The sequence below is a fragment of the Poromitra crassiceps genome (genome assembly GCF_964638095.1).
Source record: "Poromitra crassiceps genome assembly, chromosome: 9".
Lineage (NCBI taxonomy): Eukaryota > Metazoa > Chordata > Actinopteri > Beryciformes > Melamphaidae > Poromitra > Poromitra crassiceps.
The window spans coordinates 23255579-23267907 of NC_139630.1; the positions used below are offsets into that span (position 1 = coordinate 23255579).

The window sequence follows — 12329 nt, forward strand, 5'->3', positions numbered from 1 at the left end:
ATAGACATATTGATCTTATTTTACATCTATCATGGAATTCTATCCCTGCTTCTATGTTAACTCTTTTTATGTGAAACACTGACTACGTTTACATGCACACAATATTCCACTATTATTCGGAAAATGACAATATTCTGAATTTGATAAGGGTCATGTAAACAGCATATTCCAGTTGCATTTTCCGAATTTGCCCTTTTTCAGAATTTAGGATTTTCCGATTAAGACATCTGGGTTATTCCAGTATTATTCAGGTTTTAGGAGGATTCTTTGATCATGTATACAGCACATTCGGAATATGCGTCTCAATCAGGGTTTTTACCGCAGTTTGCGACGCATGTTTCCTGTCAACTGATGTGTGCTAGAAAGAGCTAGAAGAGGCGATATAATCATAATAATCCATCATCTCTGGCATGCGAAAAGAAAAGCCCACATTTCTGATTGGGAGGAGATGAGAAACATCGATTTAAAGAGAGAGATATTTAAAGAGAGAGTGGTGCGCACGGAAGTCCAAAGTGCTTGCGAGCCTGCGAGGTAATAACCTAGGCTACTAGCGTACTTTTTATGAAAGGTGTGCAAATATCGCAACGCCAAACTTTCCAGCAGCAAACTCCTGAAATGGACCAAGTGATGCTGGTAAGAATAACTGTCAGAAAAACTGTCAGGGAGGGCGAGCTACGGCTGCATGTAAACGGGAATATTAGTGGATTATTTATTTAGTCGGAATATTGTCATTTTCCGAATATGGGCAAGAACCAGAATATTGTGTGCATGTAAACGTAGTCATTGGTGTATGTCATTTCTTTGTTGTAAAGCACTTTGATCTGCATTTCTTGTATGAAAGGGCTTATTATTATAATTATTATTATTATTATTATTATTATTAAGTAGCTGACACAAAGATGCTTGTTCTTCCGCTGGTAAAGAGACTTTGTGCTGCAGAGGGAGACTGGCAGTGGTTCTCGTCAGTAAACACTCTCCTCTGAATTACAGACGCATGACAGCGCTAATGCTAACAGCAGCTAACTCAATAACCAGAGGGACTGTACACACGCACACACACACACACACACACACACACACACACACACACACACACACACACACACACACACACACACACACACACACACACACACACACACACACCCCTCTGTCTGTTCCCGTCACAAGGGTAAAAATATCTGTCACAAATTCAGTTTGTCTCTTTGACCATCAGAGTGTCCCCTGCTCTGGGGCCACGCCCACTTCCTCCTCCCCTGACCCACTTGGGCTGCATTTACACTGCGGGTCTTGATGCCCGGATCTGACTTTGTGGCCTAGATCTGATTTTGTTGACCTTCTGCTTACATGGACTTTTAAAAGTGGCCCACAGTATATCTGATAGCTGTGTGTTTACACTGCTTAACACTGGAAACAACCTGCATGCTCACACGAGGGTTTGGTTAAGTAGGCTACGCAAGCCACTAAGCACCGCAGGTCACTATGACCTCCTTATTAAGGAGCACATTCTGCAGCGCAAGTCCCTACAGGGATATTGTAGAGATATTATAGGGGACACCACAGGAGAGAACAACAAATAAACACACTGGAGCATCACAGACTCACCACCACCAGGGTGGGAATTACCTGGAGTGGAGACCCATGGAGACCATGGAGGCCATGGCCTCCGTTGCCCCTCCCTCTGGCCGTGATGCCCCTAAGGCCACTTTGCCAGTGCCCTGCTAGCAGCCTGCTACTGTCAGTTGTGTCAGTGGTCTCGCTCAAGATGGCCTTGCCCCTAAAATCCTCCACCCTGCTCACCACACCACGTCCAGAAATATGAAACAAATATTAAATCCTCGTGCTGATATTAAACATGCAAAGGGCTGCATGGTAAACTCTCTGTTTCTAATATTAGATCAACCCAAACCACCTTTTTGCGGGATTACTTTGCACAAGCAGTTTCCTTATGAAGCAGAGAGCAAAATAAATAGAGAAGCGCAGGAATGAGTCCAGAAGTATACTTCCAGGTTCGTCAGGCAAAAAGTGAATGGTGTTTTAGAACGGGGATTTCACTTAAATGCATAAAATAAGGTCTGTGGTCGAATGTGGGTTCAGCAGGATAATTTTCACAAACGTGAATAACTTTTATGACTTTTGGAACGTAAATGCGTTTTTTTTTTTTTTTTACGCGATTTTTAGAAAACGCTTCAAAAGGCATAAAAGTTATTCACGTTTGTGAAGAGGATCATGCTGAACCCAAATTTGCGTTCCCGTAAACTTTTGCGAAGCACAGACCTTATTTTATGCATTGAAGTGAAATGCCCATTCTAAAACCCCATAGACTTTCCCACTGACGAAACAAAATGGCGGCGATTTCTGGATAAGCCTACAAAAAATGCGTCATCCCTGCGGTACTCTATAGCCTATCAAATAAACGGGCTGTATAAATGAACCTCCGACATTTAAGAAACTGACACCTATAATCGCAGAATGACCAAGCGAAAGTAAACGAGATTATGAATGCAAGGTGTGTTATTTGGAGACAGTTGGAGTTATAAAATAGCGCTGTGTTTGGATACAGAATCATTTGGTGAATTCCAGGAGGTGTTTTGAATAAAGCCTTCGTATGGTGGGAACGGACAGCAGTCAGCCAAACAGCTGAGTACAGCCTCTGGAAATGCAAGAGGACGCACGCACACACACACACATGGAATTTTCAGTCACGTGCGACTCGCAATGATAGGCAATATCCGATCTGTCCGCTTAGATGACAGTCGCATTGGCAGATATCCGATTCACATCTGATTAGAGCTGTCACTTTTTCCCCAAAAAAATTCGAATTAACTTTAATTGCCCCTCAATTTGTTCGAATATATCCGAAGTTAATTGGTTAATTGGTTAATTGCGTGCTCCCCCGCAGCCCCATAAAAGTTACATTACCTTACATGAGAGATAGTCATCTTTTCTCTTTGATGTCTTAACGAGCAGTTGTCCGCTCCTGGCTTTGTTGTTGTCTGCATCGGCCACATTTTGTCTTGTGTCTCTCATCAAACAACAACTTGTGTCAAGACATGTCCACCTGATAGGTCAAGCTGTTAGAGCGGAGCGCCCTCTGCTGGATCATCAATGGATTACATATTTAAAAAATCCCCCCGCCGCAAAAAACAATATTATTATTATTATTATTATTTTAATTCGGATGGGTCAATTACATATCGAACGTCCCCCCCCCCCCTCCCCCACATTCGAAGTTACATTCGAATTTCGATTAAAAAGTGACAGCTCTACATCTGATTTACTTCCACATATGATTGATTGAATGTGACCACATATGATTGAGAACATCTGATCTGAGAATATCTAATTCCATGTGCTTTTGTCCTGCTTACACTTTCATAACACATATCGGATATGTGCCACATGTGAGCAAAACATCAGAATGAGGTCACCAGGCAGTCTAAATGTGGCCTTAAGGCCCAATTATACTCTACGTTAAAGACGGAGACGGAGACAGACATAGCCTTCTGTCCGTACTCTGCGTTCATTTCGTGCGTTTTCTGTCCGTCCTCTGAAAGCTTACGGATACACATGAAATGCAGCAAAACCACACACACACACTCATACATTTGACTCTCTACTGCCCACTGGTGGATGTATTTCTTAACACGATACAAACGTGAAAGATGGATGGAAGTATGTAGGCAGTGACGATAATAACGTTTGAAACGGACGCATCTATTTATGTATGAAAATGGAATATAAATGAGCCATTAGTCAGCACCAAGCGGAAACCTCCGGGTCTGAAAAGTGAAGCCAACGGGGAAGTGCCTTAAACATGCATTCTTTCTAATGGCCAGCAGGGGGCAACTCCACTGGTTGCAAAGAGAAGTCTGATTGTATAGAAGTCAAGGAGAAAATGACCCTACTTCTCACTTGATTTATGACCTCAGTAAACACTTTCCTAATGAGTTGATGGTCTTTATCACTAGTTTCAAGTGTTATTCAATACAGCCTGATGTTCATTTAGTAAGTATGGTTCCATTTAGAGTCATAAAGACCATAAAGCAGGTTATGCTTTGAGGTGTGATTGACAGGTCGCCTGTCCAGTGATCATGCAGTTAATGACGGACCAATAGCAGGCGGCGCTGCGGCTCTGTAGGAACGCCCTGGTCTCACGCTAGCTGCTACTGGCTCCACAATAGTGACGGTGAAAATGTCAAACTCAAGGCTTCATAACGGGAGTTCACAAACCAATGGGTGACGGTGGCTATGTCCATATTGTTTATAGAGTCTATGGTCACCACACTTATTGTAAATACTGTGTGTATATATAGCATTTTTGGGGGGCTTTGTTTCCTTCTTTCTCACAGTGAATGAGAACAGCCTGGTATAATATCACACTGCACCAACTTCACCAAGTCTGTGAAAATGTACCTGGAGGAAATAAATCTGATTCTGATTAATAAATAAAAATGGAAAAGAACACATTTAAAGTCCCTGATAATCTACACAGAAACAATCCATGTATCACCAATACCTATATCTGCATTACAGAGTATGTGGTGTGGTGAGGTGTGCGTGTGTGTGCGTGTGTGTGTGTGTGTGTGTGTGTGTGTGTGTGTGTTTGTGTGTGTCCGTGCGTGTGTGTGTGTGTGTGTGTGTGTGTGTGTGCGCGTGCGGATGTGTGTGTGTGCATGTGTGTGTGTGTGGGTGTGCGTGCAGATGTGTGTGTGTGTGTGTGTGTGTGTGTGTGTGTGTGTGTGCGCGTGCGTGCGTGCGTGCGGATGTGTGAGTGTGCATGTGTGTGTGTGTGTGTGTCTAACCTGTAGCATGAGCTCACAGTCCTCTCTGCCGACGAAGATCATCTCTCGGGGGAGGCGGTGCCGCGTGCCCGAGCTGCTCACCAGGAACCATGACGTCACGCATGATGTCATGCATGATGTCATGCATGATGTCACACTCATCTTCACAGGAAGAAACCCCAGAGCATCCTGGGACAGGGACAGAGAGAGGCACCCTTCAACACTTTCCTTATTTAAAGGCCGGCTTTACCGTGGGGAATATGAATATATATTAATTCTTAAAACATCTTAAATTTCGAATCCGTTGAAATTTTTGAAATTGCTTGTTCACAGCCAGAGAAAAAAAAAAAAAAAAAAAAAAAAAATGGGCCGGGTGACGCGTTTCGACGCGAAACGCGTCACCTGGCCCAATTTTTTTTTTTTTTTTTTTTTTTCATTTATTTTTTTCTCTGGCTGTGAACAAGCAATTTCAAAAATTTCAACGGATTCGAAATTTAAGATTTTTTAAGAATTAATATATATTCATATTCCCCACGGTAAAGCCGGCCTTTAAGCAATAACCCCTGAGAGGGCGTGGTTTACAGTGATTTTACTAAAGTGAAAATACTAAAGATTCTCTGGTTTCAGCTTCTTAACTCATTCACCGCCAGTTTAGGACTGCCAATATTTAGCACAGGCCAAAGATTTTCATAATTGTTGGTCATCTTTCAAGACCCACAGTAAATTATCTATTAGCACCAGAGTGATTTGCAATACCTCAAAATGAAGATGTACGTCTCTGGGTTCACCAGGAAAAAAAAGTGAGCTTTTAGCATGTTCTGTACTCTACTTATAGCCATTTATACCATGGTCTGGGTGAATACTCGATTCTGATTGGCTGCAAGGTGTCCATTAAAAAGTGATATTGTACAGTGATAATGGACACCTAGCTAAATGGTCTGTTCACCGTTCATATCAATGCGCCATAGTTTCACAGTGTGGTATCAAGAGAGCTGTTTGAGCTCTATACCCCCGTTAAGGGTTAATATGACAATTTTCTAAGTTGAGGAAAAAAAATGACTCGGTCAAAGTAAGTATTTAAATCACCCCTGTGTGCTCAGTTTATCAAAAATAACTCTTATTTACAATTTTGATTTTCGTTTCGGAGATTTCCCTCCCCTGACAGAAGCCGGCTCTGAGCCATTATGAGCCACTCTCCGGACAGAGAAAATGGGCGTGAACAGCCGAGGAAAGAGAGAGAGAGAGAGAGAGAGAGAGAGAGAGAGAGAGAGAGAGAGAGAGAGAGAGAGAGAGAGAGAGAGGAGCAGGGAAGCTTGCACTGTGTGTGTCAACAGCGCTGTGCTGTCCTCCTTTCTCTCTCTCTCCTCTCGCCTCTTCATACGCACATTTTCTCTGTCCCACAGTAAACCCTGGAGAATAATACTCATGTATAGAGTCGTTTCCATGTTGCCAAACACTATTGACAGTTTGAGCCTTCCCGCAGATGGCAAAACAAGCAGTTTTTTTTGGACTCCAACATACTGAAAGCAGATAGTTTTCACTCTGCTCCTGCCTCGCGCCATTTACGTCTTATAAGACCCGCAGACGTTAACGCAATTCCCTGGAATGCGAGTTTAAACGACCCAGTTACATGGCGTTGCATTCTTAGACATTGCCGTTTTATTTTGTATGTTGTTACATAGGCTACAATTGGCCAAATTATTAGTTAGCTTGATTCTAGAATTGTGCCAGGTGTAGAAACTAAGCAGCCATTTTATCCCATGATAGCCTAATCTCGAGGGGACTATTTTGTCTCGCCGGTTCTCAACTCATATTCAAGGTTATGAAAACTAGATTTTGATTGCAAAATGCATGGAAATATAAATGAATGGTCTTGTTTTGTTTCTTTGGCAAGTGACCATGGTATAAGCGGGTTAATGCACTTCGAGGTGTCCATTATCACTTTTTAAGGGACTTCGCGGAGGCAAACCATCCTCGGCTTCGCCTCGGACGGTTCACGCCTCCACGTCGTCCCTTAAAAAGTGATAATGGACACCTCGTCGTGCATTAACCCTTACTTATATACACCCTGTTTTCACCCAAAATGTCTCTCTGAGAAAAGAAATTGCAGAAAATGGCATTTATGTACAGCACACAATATCATGCAGAACTCGCTCTCAATTCTTTTATTTTGAACTGTATTGACATCAGACATGTAAATATTATTCATTATGACACAAATGACAAAAAAAAAATATATATATATATATATATATGAAGTGCTTTTTTTACATTCAACAATACAGTTTGCTCAGTGTGAGTGAGTGTACAGACAGACACACAGACAGACAGACAGACAGACACACAGACACAGACACACACACACACACACACACACACACACACACACACACACACACACACAGAGAGAGAGAGTTCTGTCCACAGCTGCCTGCAGCTAGATCGCACCTCCTTCCCCCTCCTTCCCCATCAGCGTTTTGCCTCCTCTGCTGCTCGTTTTCCTCCTCTCGTTCGGGCTGGGAGTGGGACGAATGCTGCGACACGAGTCACACGACACAGGAACGGGTCCGCGGCTTGGCTTTGGGACCAGGCGCTGCTGGAACCGGATCGATCATGTTCGTCATGGGTTTGACTAGGCAATCCAGGTTCGCCCTGCAGCAAGGCAGCAGTGCAGCGCGCCGAGAGGCGTTTCAATGGTGTTTTTTCCTCTGTACAAGGAAGCGCGTTTCTCTGTTTTTCCTCTTTTCCTCCTTCTTCCTCGTTTCAAACAACAGCTGCGGTATGTGTTTGATAACGTGCTGTCGGCTACCCTTTGAGGATAGGGACCAGATGACATGTCAGAGGCTGGGTAAGTGTTTCAACTACGCGCTGCACTCATAAAAACAAAAACACGTCAAACACGTCTTTGGCGTGGATGGCTATTTCTGATAAGACGTCAAAGACGTCTTTGGCGGTGAATGAGTTAAAGTCGAACCAGTCAGTCTTAAAGCTGAACCCAAAAATGACTTTTCTTTTCTTTTAGTTCAAATACCTGGGTATGCAGTGCACCTATTTAATAATGTATGCAAAACAAATCACAACAATCTAATTTCTTTAGTTTTTCACACTTTTTCACATCAAAAGTTCATTTTTCAAGATTTCATTGATAACAGTAATGTACAGTTTGCTGACGTCACCTAGTACTATCAAATTTCTACCCCATTTCAACCAATCATATCACGACATGCAGCTGTCAATCAAATCTTCATTTCAGGATAATTTTCTCTTCCAAATGAAGTAGAAAATGGCGCCTAGTGCCTGTCATCTGGCAGAATTCCTATCCCATAAACTAACTACTAACTTGGCCAATTGTTAGAAACATGGATAAAAAACAAAAACTATAATCTCTAAGAATGCAAAGAAATGTAACTGGCTCGTTAAAACGCGCATTCCAGGGATATCGTATCGTTATAGCAGCGATAATGGCGCGCGCATCCGAGAGCTTGGTTGTCAGGGGTTGCACTTCGGAGATTCCAGGCCGACGTGCTGCACTCTCTGCTCGGCAACACGAAGGCAGCTGGCTGCCTGCGGCTCGCTGAGCTCCACTCCTCCCGTCAAAAGGCTCTTCCCGAGGGGAGCGCCACAACACGACTGAATCCCACTCGATTTGGAGGCGGAACACGCCAGGATTGGCCAAAGCCCAATCCAGTCCCCAGAATTGTCAAATAAAATCATCGACATGATACTATGACCCGCCTCTCAACCTGTCATCTTAGACAAACTATGTTTTCAGTCTGAAACGGACTCATTATGCACGTGACGAACGGGTTCAGTTCGACTTTAAATGTGAATATTTTCTGGCTGCTTTAGTCCTCTATGACAGTAAACTGAATATGTTTGGGTTGTGGAGCTGTTGGTCAGGACAAAAGAAGACATTTGAGGATGTCATCTTGGGCTTTGGGGAAAAAGCGATCCACATTTCCCCCCATTTTGTGACATTTTATAGACCAAACAACTGATCGAGAAAATAATCGTCAGATTAATCAATAATGAAAATAATCGTTCATCGCAGCCCTACTGTAATACAGAAGTACAGTGGTATGTATAAACTCTTTCTCAATGTCAAGAAAGGATCCTCAAACGGCTGAATCTTCAAATTCTACAAAGGACTGTGTCTTCAGCAGAGAGGACATTTCCAGGATGCATGTGTGTATCCTCAGCGCATGTAAAGTACCCACAATTCTTTGCACACGAATTGCCAGGTCTTTTAAAAATGGCGAGCATCGTAAATTAATTGTTACCACTTTAGCGTGCCACCAAACGTTTTAATGCCAAATGGTTTATTAATAAGCTAGAAGCTTCAGTAACGTTGGGCTAACTGAGCTGAGCTAAGCTGAGCTAAGTTTGTTAGCTGGCCTGCTACCTAACTAACTAGCTAGCTAGCTCTGTCAACTTCCTTTGTTGTGTTTTCGCGCAGGTGACATTGGAACCATGATGCAATCAAGCGCACTCGCTAGCCTGTTCCAAAACGTTTGCTCTTAGAATGTGAGTAAAGACTCGTGAATGCCCCGTGTAGGACGTGACTTAAGCCCATGTCAGACAAATAACACAGACAAACGCAGATGTTTGATTGGTGTACCACTGGCTTAGCAAGGACCCGTCCTGCCGAGGAAGGAACCTTATGATTGAGGAACAGCTACAGTATAGAGTTCTAGGCCTGTGTGCTCAATACTCTGTCTGGATCTAATGGGGATATACATGTATTGAGGGACAGGTTCATAATGAGGTACACTCTGTATGGACATTATAGCTAGAGTCCAGTCTGTCTACGCCTCCAGGCTTGACCTGACTGACTGTGTCCTTGCGGCGCGTCAGCCAGTTTCCCATCCCAGTCCAACCAGTCACATCCCAGTCAAACCAGTCACATGACTCACATCACGTTCACCTGCTGGCCCAGCTGCCTGTCTGGCTGGCGTACAGGGAGGCAGGGACCAGCCTACAGGGAGGCAGGGACCAGCCTACAGGGAGCCAGGGACCAGCATACAGGGATGTAGGGACCAGCATACAGGGAGGCAGGGACCAGCCTACAGGGAGGCAGGGACCAGCCTACAGGGAGCCAGGGACCAACATACAGGGAGGCAGGGACCAGCCTACAGGGAGGCAGGGACCAGCCTACAGGGAGCCAGGGACCAGCATACAGGGATGTAGGGACCAGCATACAGGGAGGCAGGGACCAGCCTACAGGGAGGCAGGGACCAGCCTACAGGGAGCCAGGGACCAACATACAGGGAGGCAGGGACCAGCCTACAGGGAGGCAGGGACCAGCCTACAGGGAGCCAGGGACCAGCATACAGGGAGCCAGGGACCAACATACAGGGAGGCAGGGACCAGCCTACAGGGAGGCAGGGACCAGCCTACAGGGAGCCAGGGACCAGCATACAGGGATGCAGGGACCAGCCTACAGGGAGCCAGGGACCAGCATACAGGGATGCAGGGACCAGCCTACAGGGAGCCAGGGACCAGCCTACAGGGACCAGCCTACAGGGAGCCAGGGACCAGCCTACAGGGACCAGCCTAAAGGGAGCCAGGGACCAGCCTACAGGGACCAGCCTACAGGGAGGCAGGGACCAGCCTACAGGGAGCCAGGGACCAGCCTACAGGGAGGCAGGGAACAGCCTACAGGGACCAGCCTACAGGGAGCCAGGGACCAGCCTACAGGGACCAGCCTACAGGGAGGCAGGGACCAGCCTACAGGGACCAGCCTACAGGGAGACAGGGACCAGCCTACAGGGAGGCAGGGACAAGCCTACAGGGACCAGCCTACAGGGAGCCAGGGACCAGCCTACAGGGAGGCAGGGACCAGCCTACAGGGACCAGCCTACAGGGAGGCAGGGACCTGCCTACAGGGAGCCAGGGACCAGCCTACAGGGACCAGCCTACAGGGAGCCAGGGACCAGCCTACAGGGACCAGCCTAAAGGGAGCCAGGGACCAGCCTACAGGGACCAGCCTACAGGGAGCCAGGGACCAGCCTAAAGGGAGACAGGGACCAGCCTACAGGGACCAGCCTACAGGGAGCCAGGGACCAGCCTACAGGGAGGCAGGGACCAGCCTACAGGGAGGCAGGGACCAGCCTACAGGGACCAGCCTACAGGGAGGCAGGGACCAGCCTACAGGGACCAGCCTACAGGGAGGCAGGGACCAGCCTACAGGGACCAGCCTACAGGGAGGCAGGGACCAGCCTACAGGGACCAGTCTACAGGGAGCCAGGGACCAGTCTACAGGGACCAGCCTACAGGGAGCCAGGGACCAGCCTACAGGGACCAGCCTACAGGGAGGCAGGGACCAGCCTACAGGGAGCCAGGGACCAGCCTACAGGGACCAGCCTAAAGGGAGCAAGGGACCAGCCTACAGGGACCAGCCTACAGGGAGGCAGGGACCAGCCTACAGGGACCAGCCTACAGGGAGCCAGGGACCAGCCTACAGGGACCAGCCTACAGGGAGGCAGGGACCAGCCTACAGGGAGGCAGGGACCAGCCTACAGGGAGGCAGGGACCAGCCTACAGGGACCAGCCCACCCATAATAAGAACAGTCTGACATGACAGCATTTAATGCAACTGAATGAAAGGCTGCATCTGATGTGTGTGACGGGCCTCTGTCTGTCTAATGAGAGCCTCACACTGCACAGTCAGGCTAAAACACTTTACATCTATCATCCTCAAGTCAAATTCCCAGTAACAGTCAACATGTAACAGTCAACATGTAACAGTCAACATGTAACAGTCAACATGTAACAGTCAACATGTAACAGTCAACATGTAACAGTCAACATGTAACAGTCAACATGTAACAGTCAACATGGTCAGTCCTCCAGAATTGTAAATGCTGTATTTTCATCAAATAAAGATTTTTTTGCATGGATGCATAACTGGGACGTATCTTCAGTGATGTACCCTGGGGTCATAGGATGTTTCGGGTCTCGCAACATCATACACCCTCGCCCAGGTGACTCAGGCGGGGCTGGCCAAGCCCCAACTTACGTCCCAGTAGCTACCCACGGTCAGCCCTCTAGGAAGGGTCGAAGGTGGTCACGTGGTCAGGGCCACTCAATCCGCTGCTCCGGAACTACTCTGCCGGGACCGGGGGGGGGGGGGGGGGGGGAGGGCTCTGGTACGTAGAGGGACCGGGCTCTGTGGGTTGCCACCCGGCCGGGTTCCTCCCTCGTCTCACCAGGTCTAGGACCTGTGCGCTGCACCAGACTCCCCCGCTCCAAACATCTCATTCCGAGGTGATGGTATCTTGGTGGATACATGCAGTGTATTGGTGGTGGCACTACAATCAAATGTACAGTTGGAGTCGTAGTCGATGAGTAGGAGAACACACTCAGTTGCATTATTATATTATACCAGTGGTCCTGAACGTGGGGTCCGGGGACCACCAGGGCTCCTTGAGGGCATTCCAGGGGGTCCCCAGCAAACTGATGAATAGTTAAACTGCACCATTAATTCATTGATAAGAAGAAGTGAACACAGTGAGAGAAGGTAGAAGAATGACTGTCTTGATCATA

General features: G+C 46.7%; 2 protein-coding genes across 2 annotated transcripts in view; one reads left to right on the forward strand and one right to left on the reverse strand.

Annotated features, from left to right (window-relative positions):
• The window catches only part of LOC310782217 (centrosomal protein of 170 kDa protein B-like), a gene marked incomplete at both ends in the record, with an annotated part of 61878 nt that extends 56962 nt beyond the window's left edge, over positions 1-4916 (reverse strand). The window contains 1 exon segment of the mRNA XM_083642899.1: positions 4806-4916. Coding sequence (XP_083499025.1) covers positions 4806-4916 — 111 coding nt within the window.
• Positions 1-12329, forward strand: part of LOC310782079 (serine/threonine-protein kinase PAK 6-like) — a 217573-nt gene that overhangs the window by 91059 nt on the left and 114185 nt on the right. The gene's annotated exons all lie outside the window — the stretch shown is intronic.